The sequence below is a fragment of the Pinus tabuliformis genome, chromosome 9 (assembly GCF_031772625.1).
Source record: "Pinus tabuliformis cultivar Carrire ecotype Pingquan chromosome 9, CPIR1, whole genome shotgun sequence".
Lineage (NCBI taxonomy): Eukaryota > Viridiplantae > Streptophyta > Pinopsida > Pinales > Pinaceae > Pinus > Pinus tabuliformis.
The window spans coordinates 1,279,568,246-1,279,587,779 of NC_142307.1; the positions used below are offsets into that span (position 1 = coordinate 1,279,568,246).

Below are 19,534 nucleotides of genomic sequence, written 5' to 3' on the forward strand. Positions count from 1 at the left end.
AGAGTATTTCTTCACTTGCCTTGTGCAAGTCGAGGTGCCATCTGCCTAATCACCTCTTGTACTCATTTATTGTTCAGTATAATAAAATGGCTTAGCATTTCTCGCTGCATTTCTTGTGTATTTTCTTATATTTCTGGTTTACCTTATTATATGGTGTTCCACTGTTATTTTATCACTTATGGGTATTATATCATTTGCACATATTTGGTTGGAGTTTTTGCTGGGGTTTGAGGAATATTCTGGGTTAGGAATATTATAGTGGTATTAGAGCATAGATTTGGCTCAGCCTGTGGAGCTAGCAATCTATGAGACCGGGGGAAAAACCCTATATCTGTTACAGAGGTCAGAGATATAGAGACACTGGGCGTAGGTTGGAGAATACCTACAGAGAGGGAGATTGTGTTCCTGTGGTAGACGCAGAACAGAGAGAGCCAGTAGTGGACGTAGAGCAGATGGCAGACGAGGATGGGAAGAGATTTGCGGATATGCTCCTCAAATCAGTGCAGGATCTGTTGAGGCAGATTGAGGTGATGGGGCAGAGATTCACGACAGTAGAGGCCAGACAGCGTGAGAGCCCACGGGTTTCTCAGGTTGGTGAGGGATCGGGCGCATCCCACCATTTGCTAGTGCAGCGTGATACTGTGCAACAGATGGTCTCACATGCCCCTACACGCTCTACCATGCCCACTTTCTTAGGAGCCGACACGGGGGCCGTAGCCCAACAGGAGGCAGAGCCTGGACATATGGGCGATTATTTTGCAGAGTACCAGGCCTATGGGCAGGAGTTCAGGGAAACCCTCTCAATCAGAGATTTTGTTCAGCTCCAGTGGGATAGTAGACACCGCAACCATCACAGAGGGTACCGGCATTACCATGATGGTGACACCCATCGTGCAGCGAGTAGATTCCACTTGCCGACGTTTGATGGTTGATCAAACAGTTCGGCAAAGTCTTGGGTGGAGAAGCTGGACATTTATTTCCAGCTTAACTAGAGATGTCGGAGATAGAGACCATCAAGGTGGCAACATTGCATTTGGATGGTGAGGCCCAGGATTGGTGGTTTCATGGGATGGTTACACTAGGGCACTCCACAGTGATGACATATGTCGAGTTTACCAGGAGACTGATGGAGCGATTTGATCAGAGGGATCCAGAGCAACATTTTGTTGAGCTGACAAGGCTCAAACAGATAGGGAGCCCAGAGACCTACATTGCAGATTTCTTGAGGGTCTTTGTGATGGTGCCAGACCTATCCACGACATGGAGGGTCTATATGTATGTTGAGGGGTTAGCAGAGCCACTTCGGGGTTTAGTCCGATCCACTAGACTAGCCACACTCCAGGACGCTATCAGCAGGACCCGGGACTTACAGGATGTCTTACCAGGACCCGGACACCTTACCCCCAGAGACAGACTTTCCAGTCTAAGGGGAAGGATGTGAGGATTCCACCTCCAAAGGGGAATCCAGGACGAGTACAACTTGACGATGATGCTAGGAGGGAGCTGAAGAAGAAGCGGTTGTGTTTCCCCTGTTAGGAGCCATGGGCACCAGGACATAGATGTGTTGCGGGTAATGCACATTTCATTGAGGTCTTCTCCGAGAGCAGCGGAGAGGAGGATGACGAGGATAATGTGGAGGCAGGAGATAGCCATGTCGTACAGGGTCCTTTGCCACCACCACCGCCAGCAGCAGGTGGTGCATCTTTTGCACCCATCGGAGGGGCCCTTGCAGCATTGCGAGGAGTTCCCAAGTATCTGACGCTACGCGTACGAGGGACAGTACGTGGCCAGAGTATACCAGTTTTGGTTGACAGTGGGGCGACCCACAACTTCATCGATGCCCAGATGGTTGAGCAGAGAGGTATACAGACAGAGAGCTTCGATGGGTTTTCAGTCTTGGTCCCAGGAGATTAGACCATGACATGCACTCGTTATGTTCCAGAGCTTTCAGTGACGATGGGCACCTACACATTGACTGACCACTTTTTCGTGGTTGATATTCCGGACACCAACATGATACTGGGTGTTCAGTGGCTTATCACTCTAGGGAAGGTCGGGACAGATTGGAAGACCTTGGAGATGGAGTGGGATGATGAGAAGATAGGGAGGCATGAGAAGATACGGGGACAACACACATATCCGCCTCAGACTGTTTCAGCTCATTGGATTGAGGCAGTCTTCCGAAAGGGAGACATAGAGTGGGCAGTGGAGTTGCATGCATCAGAGGCAGGGACTACAGGGTAGACGATACATCCAGAGATCTAGTCCATCCTTGATCGATATGCCATAGTGTTTGGAGAGATTCCACCAGGAAAGCCACCAGATCGGGGGTTTGAGCACACTATCGAGCTTGAGCAGGGCATCCAGGCAGTGATCACCACCCCCTATAGGCACCCCAAGGCCTATCAGGACGAGATTGAGCGGGCTATCCAGGAGATGCTGGCCATCATGCATGCATTGGCTAAGTACCGACAATATCTGGTGGGTAACAGGTTCAGGGTGAGGACTGATCACAACAGCCTCAAGTTCTTTTTGGAGCAGAAGCAGCTACAGGAGAGGCAGAAGAAGTGGATCAGCAAGATCCAAGCATATGACTTTGACATCGAGTATGTCAAGGGTAAGAACAACGTGGTAGCAAATGCCCTTTCACGTAGAGCAACCACGTTGTCTCTTATGAGCTTGGATACAGACTGGAGGGCTCGACTCTTAGTAGAGTACTCCAAGGACAGGTTTGCATGTGAGGTTATGGATGGGCAGGTGGCAGATGACAGGTACAGGTTGGTCGATGAGATCATCTATTACAGGGAACGAATCTTCTTGACTGAGGAGTCTCAGCTCAAGAAGAAGATACTCTAGGCATCACATGATTCACTGTTGGCAGAACATCAGGGGTTTACCAAAACCTACAGGGCCATTAGGGAGAGGTTCTCATGGAAGGGCCTCAAGGAGGACGTACTCCAGCATATCCGGGAGTGTGATGTTTGCTAGAGGAACAGGGGAGAGATGAGCCATCCCGCGGGTTTATTGCAGCCTCTTTCCATTCCGAAGGGGAAATGGGAGAGTATTTCGATGGACTTCATCACAGGGCTGCCCATGGTACAGGGCAAGGATTGTATCTTTGTCGTCGTTGATCGACTGACAAAGTACGCACATTTTTTTGCCATATCCGCACACTATACAGCAGCACAGGTGGCCGAGTTGTTCTTCAGAGAGATCTTCAGGCTACACAGTCTTCCTAAGACCATCGTCAGTGACAGGGACAGCCATTTCATGGGAGCGTTTTGGCAGGAGCTTTTCCGATTGGTGGGGACGGAGTTGACACTGAGTACCAGCTATCACCCATAGACGGATGGACAGACGGAGATAGTTAACAAGTGGCTGGAGGGCTACTTGCGTAACTATGTCAGTGGGCAGCAACGAGCATGGCTGAAGTGGCTGCATTTGGGGGAGTACTGCTACAATACTTCACATCACATGTCCATTGGTATGTCACCATTCTATGCCTTATATGGGTATCATCCTTTATCTTTTGCTGACGTGATGTTTGGTGATAGCAAGGCTCCTAGAGCCAAGATTTGGATCCAAGAGAGTCAGGATATCCTCCGAGCTCTCAAGGATAACATGGCTACAACGCAGAACTAGCAGAAGCTGTATGCCGACAGGGGTCGGGTGGAGAGACAGTTCGAGGTAGGGGACATGGTCTACCTATGATTACAGCCATACCGACAGTCATCGCTGAAGCAGAAGGGGGCTGAGAAGCTCAAGCCCCGCTTTTATGGGCCATACAAGGTGATACGCAGGATTGGACAGGTTGCATATGAGTTGGAGCTGCCCCAAGGCAGCAAGATTCATAACATTTTTCATGTATCATGCCTGAAGAAGGCATTGGGGCAGCAGGTGACGTGACAGATGAGCTACCACCCATGGATGATGAGGGGCATTTGGTATTGCAGCCGGAGGCTATCATTGACTCTAGGGAGAGACGGTTGCGGAGCAGGACGGTCCGGGAATTCTTGGTGAGGTGGAAGAATTTGCCGGATGAGGATGCCACTTGGGAGAGTGAGCAAATCTTACAGCATCCATCACTTCTGTTGCTTGAGGACAAGCAACATTTTGTCGAGGGAGACTGTAATATTCCTAATTAGCCATGGCTAATTGGAATATTCGATTTTGTTTGATTTTTGCCTTCTATAGTTATTTGTAAATAAAAAGTGAGGAAGGGGGACATAACTCACTTTTAGAATAAAAATTCACTTCCTAGTAGCATAACGTTGTGGCTTAAAGGGGAGCCAAGGGGGCCAAAAGGGGATGCAGCAATGGAGCCCACGCAGACACATGGAGGAATTGCGCAGGAGGAAAGGAACACATGGCAAGAAGGGGATCACGCAGGAGAAAGTGAGCCTAGGGATTGTGAGAGGCAGAGGCTATAAAATAGAGAGGAACCCCCTCATTTGTGATCATTCTGGTTATGAGCATTTGTGATAGTCATTTCGACTTAGAGCACGCTGGCTATTTAGCTAGTCTGTAGCACTGTTTAGTGCATTGAGTGTCTCCGTTCAGAGATCTCACCCTTAGCCCCGAGGGACTTCGAGTGCCTTCTCGGGCAAGGTATTTCCATTGGCATTCCAGCAGTAGATTCATCAGCATTTCAGCAGCAGTTTCATCAGCATTTCAACAGCAGTTTCATCAGCGTCTTTGAGGAACTGTGCAGAACCCCAAGGGGGTGATTTTCGGGGGTCGGCCATTTCAGAAAAGCTTTCTGGGTTTTTTTGGGTTTTTTGAGTAGAGTCCGATTCCAGAGTTTCAGCGTTTTCTGAGGAGGGGAGCAGCCCCAAATCCTCATTCGATTTCCAGCAACAGCAACAACACGACAGTTTCCTAGCAGCTGGGACGCAGATCAATGTGAAGCCATTCCAGGAAAGCTTTCTGGGTTTCTTGAGTAGAGCCCGAATCCAGAGTTTCAGCTTTTTCCGAGGAGGGGAGCAACCCAAAATCATCATTTGCTTTCTAGCAGCAGCAATAACATCCACGCAGAGAGGCTATTCTTGTCATTCTGAGAGTATTTCTTCACTTGCCTTGTGCAAGTCGAGGTGCCATCTGCCTAATCACCTCTTGTACTCATTTATTGTTCAGTATAATAAAATGGCTTAGCATTTCTCGCTGCATTTCTTGTGTATCTGCTTATATTTTCGGTTTACATTATTATATGCTGTTCCACTGTTATTTTATCACTTCTAGGTTATTATATCATTTGCACATATTTGGTTGGAGTTTTTGCTGGGGTTTGAGGAATATTCCGGGTTAGGAATATTACATTCATTGTCAGCCGGACATGTAGGATTCTTTAAAACCTACTGTAACGCATGCCAATCATTTTTTTTGGAAGGGAATGAGTAATGATATTCAAAATTATGTAGCCGAATGCGATAATACCAGAGGAATAAAAATGAAAATATTGTGACACCTGAACTACTTCATCCCTTAAACATCCCGAATCAGAAATGGGAGTAAATATCAATGGACATTATTGAAGGTTTACCTGTGTTTGATGGTAAGGATAAAATTCTTGTAGTAGTTGACAGACTTACCAAGTATGCTCAATTTATTGCAATGAGGAAATTAGACTTGACAAAACAAATCACTGAGATATTTTGCAAAAATGTTTACAAATTACATGGATTTCCCAAGGTCATTGTGAGCGATAGAGATGCCAAATTTAAGGGTAATTTTTGGAAGGAATTTTTCAAACATATAGGAACCTACCTCAACATGAGTTTAGCTTACCATCCTCAAACGGATGGCCAAACAGAGGTTGTCAATAAATGTTTAGAAGCCTACTTACGTTGTTACGCCACAGACAAACAAAATAAGTGGGTTCAGTGGTTACATCTTGCTAAATGGTGGTACAATTCCACTTACCACACATCAGCGAAAATGACTCCATTTCAAGCTCTGTACGGTTATGAACCTCCGAAATGGAAGGACTTTGCTATCATCAAGATGAAGCTTCCAACTGTTAAAAACCAGTTAGAAGAAACCCAAAAAGTCATCCAAACTCTAAAAGAAAATCTAAATAATGCAAGGAATTGTATGAAGCAGCAAGTTGACTGAAATAGAACCGAGAGAGAATTTGAAGTTGGAGATTGGGTATTTGTTAAACTCCAGCCTTACAAGCAGTTGTCCTTAAAACAAAGGGGAAAAACAAATTGGCACCAAGGTTTTATGGACCCTACCAGATCAACAAAAAGATCAGCCAAGTAGCATACAGTTTAAGCCTTCCTGATAAAAGTCGTGTTCACAATGTTTTCCATGTATCCTGCCTTAAAAGGGCACTTGGTGAACATCAATCAGCGCAGACAACACTTCCGACTTTAGATGACGAAGGAAGGATTATTCTAGAGCCAGAAGGTATCATCTCCAGTAGGGAAAAGAAGTTGCGATCACGAATAATCAAAGAATACCTGATCAAGTGGAAGGACTTACTAGAAGAGGAAGCTTCTTGGTAGACAAAAGCGTTTCGTCAACAACACCTGTCGTTACGTATGCTTCGAGGACAAAGCATCTTTTCAAGAGGGATGCAATGTTATGTAAAATAATCCATAACTATTAGTTAATTAGGCAAAAGGGCATGATCAAAGATCATGCCCATTCACCAAGAGGCACCTAGGGCTGTATTTAAGCCAGGGCCTCTCTCACTGTAAATCATTCAATCATTATTAATAAAATATATATAATTGCTGTCTAACGCTGAGTATTTATACTTCATTAGTGGTGTTCTAGGACAATGCTTCTTTGTGCTGACTTTGAGCAATCATTTTTAAGATAACAAAATTTCTAGGTACATATTATTTTTGAGTAAAAGTTTAATCGTGTTACTTGGTAAAATTTTCTGAATGGCTTCCGGGATGTTTACCTGTAAAAATGTATGTCCCCTTAACTGCCTGCTGCAGTGGTTATAGTATAACAGTGGGGTGGTTACTTTTGGGAGTTACCTTGTCTAAACAACGTACATTTTTGAGGGTATAGATTAAAATTGAGTTCTGGTATTGATTCAAAGTAGCAGGAAATTTGCAGTGTTATTTGGAAACTAGTCTTTTGATTTGTATAGATGGTATATAAAATGCAGATTATGACAGTCTTCTTCTTCCAAACAATTTAAGTTAATTTAGTACTACCACAGCTATGTGAAACATTTTCACTTTTCATGGAATGCCTTTTCTTGTGACCCTTCAGCTGCCTTTAGTAATCTAACCACCATTTTACATGAATCTGCAACAAATTTTGCTCTGCCTTGCAATATTTTACGTGAAAGATTGTAAGCTGTTTCATCATCTTGAAAAGTTACCTGGTTTCTTCAAACTTAAGGTTAGTTCTATAATGCCACCTTTAACTAGTACATATATTGTGTAGGTTTTACATGCTTGCTATACAAAAGTTTCACCTTCAGCTCAAGTTGAGAACCCAGAACTTGTGGCCTGGTCTGATTCGGTTGCTCAATTACTGGATCTCGACCCCAGAGAGTAAGTTTTGTTTTAAATGTTTCTTATGTATAATTTGTTAGTGTTGATATATCTGTTTCCTTGCATCAATGATATCAGTGGCAGAATCTTGCTAGATATAGATGGGTTCTCCAACTGTTATTGAGCTAAACAGAAGACAAATATGTTGCATGGATCACTGTAGTGTTTTATTTCCACTGGTTTATGAAGTTGGATACGAGCATATTTTGATTCAGGTTTTAACTCTCTTCTGTTTATGGATATTTTTATTTTATAGGCAATTTCTTGTTTCAACTTAAAGTACAAATGCATGTTTAGTGAAAATTATGCCTGGCTTTAGCAGGTAAATGAAATATTGTCATTTCAAGAGTCTCTCTAAACGAGTGCGTGAATCTATCTATGTAATATATCTAGGGTATATTACAATTACTGTCATAATTATGTAATAATAGTCCTAGGGTATAATTTATATTTATGTTATAATAATGATAAGTCATCCCTTTTCCCAAAAGGTATGACTTATTACGCTGAGGTGTATTTTATATACATTTCGTTGTATCTCAATTCATCAAGCCCACATAATCTATTCATTTTAATAAATATTTATTATTTTAATATGGATCTTATGGGCTTCCTTCTTTGTGGATGATGATTTCATGAAGTGAACCATCAGATTCACTTAAGTGTTATCAGAGCGGGTTTCTGATTCACTGTTAGCTCGTGGCCAATTCCACTGGCCTATGGCCAAGATCTTTTCTCCAGTGGAAATAAAAAATCAGGCTGATGGCTCATCTTCCAAACAATTGTGAACAATATATGCTAAAGAAGAAATCTCCGACATTGTTATTGACACCTTTGTGGAATCAGAACAGAAGAAATAATGGTTTGCCCCAATGTAAAACTGTTCAATTAAAAATTAACGTCAAAGGATCTGGTTAAAATAAAATATTTGCAACAATCCTGTACATTACAAAAAGTTGTTCTTGGTTTGAACAACTTTTGTTCTAGAAGGAACATATCAGTAAAGAAGGCAGAAGAATCGTCATCCAGCAGTCGTGTATAAGAAATGGCTCACAACTGTAGAAGCAAGCCTTTGGACCCACTTCTTGGGATCTCCATCCCATCATTGCCACCCTTTGTGTAATTTAATTAAGGCATTGAAATTTACTAATTGAGATTGTTGCTCCCCTCGAGGTATCTTGCTGATCTAAGAGAATAATTAAGGCATTGAAATTTACTAATTGAGATTGTTGCTTCCCTCGAGGCATCTTGCAGATCTAAGAGAAAAAATAAACTATTCTTGGTTGCAGCTGTCAAGACTTCAAAGTACTAAACATGTCCACAAAAAAAGACAACAAAATGAACTGTGCTGCTGCTGAACGACAACCCTTTTTAGTTTCTGTTTGAATTCTGCCAAGAATATGACTCTATTACGAAGCACCATAATCCAGTGAACTGACGTGATAAACCTGGAGTTTAGAAAAATGGGTCAGTGGATGATGAAGGGTAGGATCAATGTTATCAGAACTGAACCGGTGATCAAACTGGTCAACCGCAAAATCAGGAACCCAGACTGGAAGTGAGACGATGGAAAGCAAGTTGCGAACCAACTTGCCCTAGAGACACGGTTGAGTGGCCTAGCTACTTGGTGAAAATTTAGCAAGATTGAGGATTCAATTAGATTTAGAATTGAGATCAGTGCCTTATGGAGTCAAAGTTCTTGCTTATTATAAATTATGACCAAGTAACTGGATGGACAACCACTGTTTATATGATTAATTAACCTATATGAGATGCAACTCTTAAGATCTATGTTTGATGCAAGGATCTTGGTTAATTTTAGATTATATGCCTAGTCTAAATGGAACCTTTCCCTTAACTGTTTTGAAAACAATCTTCAGAGTAGGTTGTGGGATGGAAGCCAACAAGAAGTAAGCAGAGGCTTGATTAACGATACCTCCCCTTGTGTTCCAACCACCTAGTGCCTTTGACGCTGCAGAGATTGTGGCTCTAACAACTGCAAGGTCACTGTGTTAACCACTAGAAAGGTGTTGAATTCCTCATGCTAGGTGAGAAAGGGTGGCCGTAGATGTCTATCAACCAAGCTTATGCTTGGAGGTAAGTTATTAGATGCAAGACTAGTCCTAGAATGAGATGCAAAGATTAAGAGATAGCTTAAATGGAGCGATTGGACAATGCAAATCTGAACCAAGAACAATGCAAATGTTCTATCAATCTGCTGTCCAAATGCTAATGTTTAACTTGCCAAATATGCTCCAGACTTTCAATATACCACTGTCAACAAAGAGATAAGCTCACTGTAGTTTTTTGTCAGTCAGTCCATAAGACTTCAATATCAACTACTGTTGCAAATGAGGATAAGCCAATGCACAATAATCAATTTTGATGCCAAGAGCACTGTATTAGACCTTAGAGATGTCACTATAAACTCAATTCAGACCACTGTAACAGAGCAACTTGTAAACTGTAGTAGCAATAGCAGTCACCCAATGACAAGATATAAGAGCCAAAACCTTTTAGATTGTTATTGTGATTATTATGTGATGATTTTAGAGTGTTTTAGGCTTATTGTTATGTGTTTCTCTTGAGATTAGGGTCTGCAATAAGTTCACTTCAGATCTGATTGTAGATAGCCAATGAATTGGCCGCAGATAAGAGCAACAAGGCCTTAAAGGCTTGTGGCCTAGTCTCAAGGGCTAGTGTGCCAAGGATAATGCCTCAGATTGCAAAATTTGAGGTTCAATCAAGTTCACAAACCTCTCCAAAAGGGAATGATACACCTGCAATAACAAAGGTTAGCACTTAGCCCACAACATATATATGACAAGAAATAGCCGAAAAAATGCTTGCGGCCTAGGGAGAAAGAGGCCTCTAGGCCTGCGGATAGGCTTAGAGTGCTAGTTTTGATGGAAAACGATATCCCATGTCCAAAACGAAAAGATAATTGCTCTCCCACAAGTGATATACAAGTCTATAATGAAGACTAGTCGACAAATTGCAATGGACCAAACCCTATAAATGTAACTTTCTTAATGAAAAACCATACCAAACCTTGGCAAAAGTTTGATTAGGCCTGCAAGCACAAACAATTAGTACAAATTTCAACTTCAAGTGGCCTCTAATTCTTCTTCTATGCTTGTGTTAGGGTTTTGAGGACCCAATAAGGGTTGCGGCTAGGGTTCTATGGCCTTTTAGGCCCGTGGCCAAGGCTCTAAGGCCTATTCAAGCCTGCGGCTAGGGCTTCAAGCCCTTAGACCCTTTGCGTCCAACTCAATAATGCTTGAAATCAGTCTTTTCGGCCTCCAAACTTTGATCAATGAGTTTTGCAATGAAAACAATTGAAATTTGATGCCAAAATGTAACTTATAGCGACAAAATTGCAAATAATTTTATCAAATGCCAAACCCTTATGTGAAACCCTTAATTGCAAGATCAAGTCTAGGATGATGGATCTAGGCCACCTATGGCTAGATCAAGTCTTGAAATCTACTCAGCCTCCTTCCCCTAGTTGGACAGCGTCCTCCAACGATGATTCAATGTCCAAACCATAGCCACTATGCTAGGTGAGGGCTTGATCCTTCAAGGAAATCAAATTAGCCTTCGATCTTGTGATGTAGCACTTGTAAAGTCACAAAAGTCTAGCTGTCCTCCAATATTTACAGAGAAAATTCAAATTGAGAAATAAAAACACCACTAACTATCTACACTAGGAAAATAATTACAAGAGTTAGTAAAAATTATTCACAACATTCACAATAAAATTTTCAAGCTCTAATAAGTAGATCTAACTTTATGGTACAATTTAACTTCAAAATAATTTGAGAAAGAGATTTTTTTAATTTAGAGCCATGGCCAAGTCACTACATACAAACCATTAGATAAGCCATCGGGTATTTAACACAATGGGATTTTAAACCTTTTCCCTTGGGAGTTGGCTGGTCCAACCGAAGACTTCCCCTCACTCCCAAAATCTGAATATCATACGATCTCAACACACTTGAAATGAGGTTAGCATAGCAAAAGGGGCTAGATATACATTCAAACCCTCAAGATCTAGAGATACCTGCTAGATCGAGTGAAATCTACTCGGCCTCCTTCCCTTAGTTGGACAGCTTCCTCCAACGATGATTCAATGCCCAAACCATAGTCGCTAGGCTAGGTGAGGGCTTGATCCTCTAAGGAAATCAAGTTAGCCTTCGATCTTGTGATGTAGCACCTTCAAAGTCACAAAAGTCTAGCCGTCCTCCAATATTTATAGATTAATTGAGAAATAAAAAATGCCACTGACTATATACACTAGGGAAATAATTACAAGAGTTAGTAAAAATTATTCACAACATTCACAATAAAATTTTCAAGCACTAATAAGTAGATCTAACTTTATTGTACAATTTAACTTCAAAATAATTTGAGAAAGAGATTTTTTTAATTTAGAGCCATGGCCAAGTCATTGCATACATACCATTAGATAAGCCATCGGGTATTTAACACAATGGGCCTTTAAACATCATGCCTTGGGAGTTGGCTGGTCCAACCGAAGACTTCCCCTCACGCCCAAGATTTGAATATCATATGATCTCTACACACTTGAAATGAGGTTAGTAGATCAAAAGGGGCTAGATACACATTCAAACCCTCAAGATCTAGAGATACTTGCTAGATCGAGTGAGCTAGAATGCTTTTCTAGACCAAGTACCTAATGCAAGATACCTATGCAAATAGATAATGCAACTGCTGGCTAATGAAATAATAACTTGGCAATTATATTCAATAGAACATTAAGAACATGATTTAGAATAACATTACCACAAGATGCAGAAAAGGAACACCATCACGAAAAATTACATCCAACAGAGCTTGACTCGGAACTTGCTCAAGATTTTTTGATGAGTGCATGATACAATGAGGAGCAAATAGCTTCCTTATATAGAAAAATGGAGAGATCTAGATCCCCCTCCAAGTGGAAAATGATTAAGTCCAAAGAAGTGCACAATTTTGACTTGATCTTAGAGAATAACCGCTAGTTGATGCTTGATCCATGCCAAAATTAAATCCTGTCCCTTGATCTGGAAGAAGAAATTCGAATTCCTTGATGAAGGCTTTCATCCCGGTCCAAAAAATAAAAATTTCAATCTTTTTTCCTCAAAAAATCCCTTTTGGCTTAAACACCTTGATTCATAAGTTCAATTTCTCTTAAAAAATTCATTTTTCCCTTGATGGAGGACCTTAGAAAATTGCTTTCTTTTGGACCCACGAATTTTTGGGGATTTTTCTCCTTGTAAAATGGAAATGTCCGTTTTCTCCAAAATTTCGTTTTTCCACTTGGAGAGAATTTTTTATTTTCTCTCATTTTTATTTTTTGACCATTTTCTGCTAGAAAATAAATGAAAACAACTCTAGAGGGGATTAGCAATATTTTCACCCTCGGTCTAAAAAATATTGGCGATGGTGTCTAATTATGAGTAATCATTTACCAATAATTTCCTAGACAACACTTGTTACATTAAGATAATTTTATATAAACAACCCATTAGAAGGGGAATTTTTACAATTGACACATGACCTCTAGACTTAATCAAATTCTGCGACACCAGACATATAATCTAGTATGACAAAAATACATAGACTTGATAACACTAGGACTCACCTAAGACTTTACCATATAGCCCCACTCTAGCTTTGGAGGAAGAAAAACACTGCCAATTATTTGGGTTCGGAAACGCGGACAATTGGCGTACGGTAAAAAACTCCCTAAACTGAAACTCTTTAGCAAAAATCTTAGGCTACCTAGATGTTTTTACATGGATTCATAGTCATACTAGAATCATTTTTACAATGAAGGCCCATAGGGCTGCAGAATTTGGATTACAATGATAATCAGGAAGTAGCATGATGAAGATGATCTTCAAAATTTTTATCTACTGATGTGTATTTTGCTTCTTGGGGGTGTTGACACAGGTGTGGTCAATAGTACCCAAAGGTTTGGGGCCAAATCCAAGAGGAGTTTGACTGATTTGATGCATGGAGATGGGAGAGCACCCTTAAAGGAACAAGGGATAACTTCAAGCACCATAATTGGAGGTCTACAATGTGAGATAATAATTTTTATATGTTTAGGTGGGCAAAGGTGACACTAAGTTAAGGTCGACTTTTATTAGAGGTGTCCTTTGGAGGGCTTTTTGTTGCACCCACATGAAACATATAAATAAGACATTTAGAGACCTCATTTGTTCATCAACCAATTGCAATACATCTTAGTGAAGACATCTGAGGCAACCTATCTTAAGAGGAGGACAGGACGAAGTGTTTTTGGGACTATTTTGGGTCTATTTTATCTCTGTTGCACGTCTGAGGAGCGCAAGAGGCTAGCTACATTGTTTAAGGTCTGTTTTGGGCATGTGTTAAGGGTATTTTTCCTCCAAGACAAGGCCGAGATAGTTTAGGCTTGTTTTAGGTAGGGATGAGCCCTATTTAAGGTGCCAAACTGTGGTTTGGAAGGGTGAAAAGATGGATGGGCATGCCTAGAAGGAGAACGAGCTAGGACAAAGGTTGTGGAAGGAAGGACGAAGTGATTTGAGGGCTGGTATATTTCCCTAACCAGGCCAAAAAGTTGCTGACCTGTAGCATGCATGAACAATGAACAACAAAAGGAGAAATCAAAGGTATGTCTTCTATGTTAATGTATTTTCTAACTGGTTGAGCAATCCTAGTATAGGACAGACTTGGTTGGGTGTCTCAAGGCTATCGGAAGGCAACAAGGAGGTGCTCAATGGAGCCCTAGGTGCAGTGCAGGGAAGGACACTTGGACTGCAAGGAGAGGCAGGTTGTTTGGGTGAGCTCAAGACTGATTCTTGAAGGACAAAGAAAGGAGGCAAAGGAAGCAAATCACATCAACCCAAGTTCATTGTTGGAGAAGGACTTGTAGCAGTGATAAGAGGCAACGCTCTTGCCTTATGTTTGTCTTCATTGGAGCGACGCGGGAAGACAACAATGGGAAGAAGTCCCTAAGTAGCTGAGGAGCAACAAAGGGAAAGAAGTCTCAAAGTGTTGTGTCCTTGAAGGACTATGGAGCAACTAGTGAGAGTGAAGACCCTATGTGTTGGTTGTAGATGGACTTATGATTAGCTAGAGGGAAGATTGGAGAACGTAGTTCAATGACCTAAAGGCCCAGGACCATTGATAGAGGCAGTGCTGTAGAACGAGAGAGAAGGACCAACAATGTGTTCAAGATATAACAAAGCAGTTGTGATCGTGCAATACATCAACTAGATAGTCAGTGTATCTTGTTCTTGTATTCTTGTATCAATGGATGTATGAGGGCCATTATCCTTGGTATGGGAGTGCTAGACAATTGTATTATCAATTTGTTAATATAATGAAGTTGGGTTATTGTAAAATTGTAAAAAGTTGTCTATATTTTGTGCACTAGTAGATTTACTATTGTATATTGTTCTGTTGTGCAAAGTAGTTTGTTGTGATACTTGGATTGGTAGCGTTAGTGATTGTAAGATTCTAACCTAGACTCTAATATTGTGGAAAAACAACAGTTCCAAGGGGACAATGTTTATGAAATCTATTTATGCATCTGCACATATTAAATATGAAACACTATCATGTGAGTTGTTGGATAGGTTCATTTGGGAAGTGGGTCCAGAAAATGTTGTCCAAGTTATAATGGACAATGTTGCTAACTACTTTGTTGTAGGCAAGATGCTTATGATGAGGTATCCTACCTTGTTTTGGATTGATTGTGCTACACATTGCATGGATTTGATTCTAGAGGATACGGGCAAAATTCCTTTTATTCGAGATATTGTTCAATAAGCTAGGAGCATTACAACATTTATATGTAATCATGCTTATGTGCTTAACTTGTTGAGGAGATTCATACATAGCGGGGAGTTGGTGCTTCCTGCTATCACACATTTTTCCACTAGCTTTATGTCTCTTTGGTCTCTCTTGAGTTTTATGTGGGATGTGAAGATAATGTTCCTTTCAGATGAGTGACATGTTTTATCATTTAGTCGTAAACTTGAGGGGGAGGCCATATGTAGGTTAGTGTCATACCATGGGAGCTTTTAGGCTGGAGTGGAGGAGGCTTGTACCATCAGCCAAACTTTGGAAAAGGTTTTTTAGTGGGTTGATAGAGACAAGCCTGTAATGGGCTATTTGTATGAGACCATGGATAGGGCCAAAGAATCCAAGCGTGCTTATTATGAGGATAAGGGAGATCATGGATTTGAGACACGACAATTGATTTGGAGTGTGGTTTATGAGTGATGGAACAATATTGAATACGCTCCATCACCTTATTCATGTTGCAAGAATCTACCTCAACCCAGCATTCTCTTACACCCGTGGATTTAGATTTGATGTTGAGATCATGGATGGATTCCTCACTTGTGTTCAAAGGATGGTGCCAAATCCATAAGAATGTGCAAATATTTCTAAGGAAATGGAAATTTATAGGATGGCCAGTGGAACATTTGGCTTTGACATGGCCATTCAAGACAGGAAGACCAAAATGCTAGGTAAGCTTCAATATGGTTTAAGTTTCAAGTTTCATTGTTTCTTCATTCTTTTTTTCAATTTTCAAATTTCAATGCCTTTTCTTCTGTTTCTCTTAATTGTTGTAGATGCTTGGTGGACAAGCTATGGCAAAATAGAGCCTCATTTACAAAATCTTGTCATTTAAGTACTTAGCTAGACATGTAGCTCTTCAGGATGCGAGCACAATGAGATTGTATTTGAGAAAATACACCCGCAGAAGCACAACAAGTTAAAAGTTTTCAAATTAAAATTTGAATTCATTAGAAGTTGTAAGTTATTATTTTGTGCCTTGTCACTCTCTAAATTATGTGTTATAAATATAAGTATATGATTATTGATTTATAAATTTATAATTTATGACCCTCATACAAGTTTGGATTCCCAATGCCTTAATCACATGGTTTACGTCCTCTGCAATCTGCGATTGTGGGTGAGGCAACTTTAGAAGACACATGATGTGTATGCCATCTCGTTGGATGGGATTGACAACATTGATGCATGGAGGGTTGAGATTGAGAGGCCTATCATGGAATTGGCCCCTGATTGGTTACAAGAGGAGGTAGCAGAGGAGAGAGAGGAAGTGCAGGATCTAGAGTAGACAACTTCACAAGAGGGGATTATTGACATTGGGAGTGCACCCCCTTCACATACTCCGATAGAGCAAGTTAGACATGGCAGTAGCACCAATGGAGGACAACAATGTCTAGGCGTTATTCCTTATAGAGAATATCATAGTCCAATGCTCTAGCTGTAGGGATGTTTTCCTCTAGAAGAAAAGCCATTACCTATTGTCGCAAAAGGAGCAGAAGCAATCGCTAGTTCATTTATTTGATTTCATTGTAGATGACTCATGATGATGAGATACATTTATTATATATTTTGATGATATTTTGAGACTTTGGAGTTGGGACTCAAGACATGATTCAATGTTGAGGTGTGATGATGTGATGTATCACTTAACATCTTATAGATGAGTTCTCTTTTCATTTGTATGTGCCAATGCATTTGTTTGATGTTGTTGCTTTAGATGTTTAAAAAATTGGAAAAAAAAAGAATATATTTGTATTTTTTTTACTTTGCTGATATTTTCTGATGTTTTCCCTGATGCTTTCGATGTTTTTGTTTTTGGACCCTGGGTGATGCTTTTTGTTGACATGATGTTTGCAAGATTGATACACACGCAATTAGAAGGAGATTATTTGAGTGGGTCTAATGGTTAAGAGTGTGCGTTTCACGGGTTCAGATCTAGAGGGGGGTAGAGTATATACACCTTCATAAACTCTAGTAGTAAAATTGCTATGTGGAGGCAGGTCCCTTGTCCCACAAACAAGGGGGCTTCTTACACCAATTTGGTGTCTTACACATTAATTACTATTAATGTGTAATGAAGTCCCATTCATGGAATAAGGCATTGTAATAGTAAAACTTTTGATCCTTGTAGACATCACATCAATAACAACCACCAACCAAAGAGGGCCCACAAGGCATGACACTAAAGTTGTTGAAAAGTGTAGCTAGGTTCGGTCTTCATAATGACATGAGCAATTGTGATTTTAAGTAATTGATGAAAAGAAGAAAAATAAAATTATTGTTGTAATGCTTGTCTCATGGGTTTCATGAGCAAGGAATTTTATTTTTAGTGATGGCTCCTATTGTGAGCCTTTAGGATTTGTCATCTAGTCATAAAAGTTAATTTGAGTCTATGTCATGAATGAAGGACCCTTCTTGGGCACGTTACATTTTTGTATGAGTCATAAAAAGTATAAGAAGGCCCTCCAAGACCAAGACAAAGTCACCTCCTTCAAGTCGGCCTCAAAAGAATAATATAATCTCTCAAATGGACGTCGGCTCATCCTCCTTTCAATTTAGCTAATTAGCATGGGCAATAACTATAAATAGGGCGATTCAAAGTCCATTTCAGAACAAAATTTCAGAGAAGTATTTTCGGTGGTCTCCAATTTGGTCAAAAGCAGAAAAACGAATGCGAAGATCTCATATGAAGTCTCTCTATCCAAGTGAAGGAGGCAAAATAGAATAAGATCTGTTTGGGACTGTTTTTAGGGCTGATCTCCACACGTGAGAGGAAAGGAGAAGGTTACTGTTGCAAAAAAAGGGCCGAAGATCTCCTTGTTGTGCTAAGGGCCTAATTAAGGAGTATTCAAGAAAGCCGAGTTGAAGAAGGAGGCCTTCCAATACAAGCGAAGGAGATGATGAGGTTAAATCACCATATGTGCAACAATTAAGGCCGAAATACAGTGCAGGGCTGAAGCAGAAGGTAGCCAAGATTGAAGGGTAGCCAAAAAGAAGGAAGAAGCAAAAGTTTGACTAGTATTTCCTTGGGCACGAAGAGCAGTGGAAGGGAACTTGTGTCTTGGTCTTGGAGAGGCAACTAGGTCAAGGGTCTTGGTTTTGGTGTTCGTCAATTGGAATCTCTATAAGAAGAAGAATTTGTTCGGGTTTTCCTCTCAAAGAGTGAGAAGTTTTGGCGCTAGCTAATAGCCTATATTCTGTGGCTCTTGTCTCATTATGGTTTATGCATTGGTAGTTGTTTGATGAAGAAGAACACTAATAACCCAAGTAAAATAATATCCTAATCTAAAGAAGTAAAAAGCACTCACAAACAGTTACTAAAGGAAGAGAAATCACTTAAATCTCTATGCCATAGATTTCACAACATGGTATCAGAGCTAAGGTGACTAAGTCAAGGAAGGGCATCTTATCAAGGGACACTCAAGGATCAAATTTCAAGGAAGGCATCAAAGCGAAGATCATCTTGAAGTCAAAGGAAGCATCATAACCCTAGATCAAAGAAGTATAATTCTCTGAAAAAGAAAAGGAACATGGCTAAGATCCAATGCTATGGGTGTTAAGAATATGGACACTACAAAAGAGATCGTCCTAAGATCAAGAAGGACAATAACAAAAGAGGAAGAGAAGAAGCTCATATCATTGAAGAAGTGGAGGAAGTTGAAAAGAAGAAGTCCAAGATAAAGGAAGTAAGAGATCTCTATTATGACTGAGATAGTATTCCTCACCTAAGTTCTTTCCAATTTCTTAAGTCTTCTGTTGTAAGATATGGCTATCATGATTCACTAAATGGGATGCATCAAGGCATCATAGAAGCATTGAAAGCAAGAGCTCGAGACATCATCATAGAGAAGCATGAAAGATCGTTAGAATCTATGGAAGTCAAGGATATAGCTCTTGGGAATGTCATTGGAAACATAAGTGGTAAGGTCATCTAGTTCAAGGTTCATCATACATTTGTCAAAAGGAAACATTTGCTGATGGGGATACTTTAGATCCTCAAGATTCTCTGATGGAATCTTCATTGAAAGGTTCACCGATCATGAGGGGAAGCAAGTGTTTCGTTATGAATTCCAAACTTATGGAATTCATGGGATGATGGTATGATGACATAAAAGTGAAGCAGATCAAGGGATTGAAGCTCTTTCAATTAAGGA

At 40.6% G+C, this 19,534-nt stretch overlaps 1 protein-coding gene across 1 annotated transcript in view; it reads left to right on the forward strand.

Moving 5' to 3' along the window:
* The window catches only part of LOC149153229 (selenoprotein O), a 158,030-nt gene that overhangs the window by 30,584 nt on the left and 107,912 nt on the right, over positions 1 to 19,534 (forward strand). Inside the window, exon 2 of the mRNA XM_089445767.1 lies at positions 7,411 to 7,520. Within this exon, the coding sequence (XP_089301893.1) occupies positions 7,411 to 7,520 (110 nt within the window). The remainder of the gene's footprint in view (positions 1 to 7,410; positions 7,521 to 19,534) is intronic.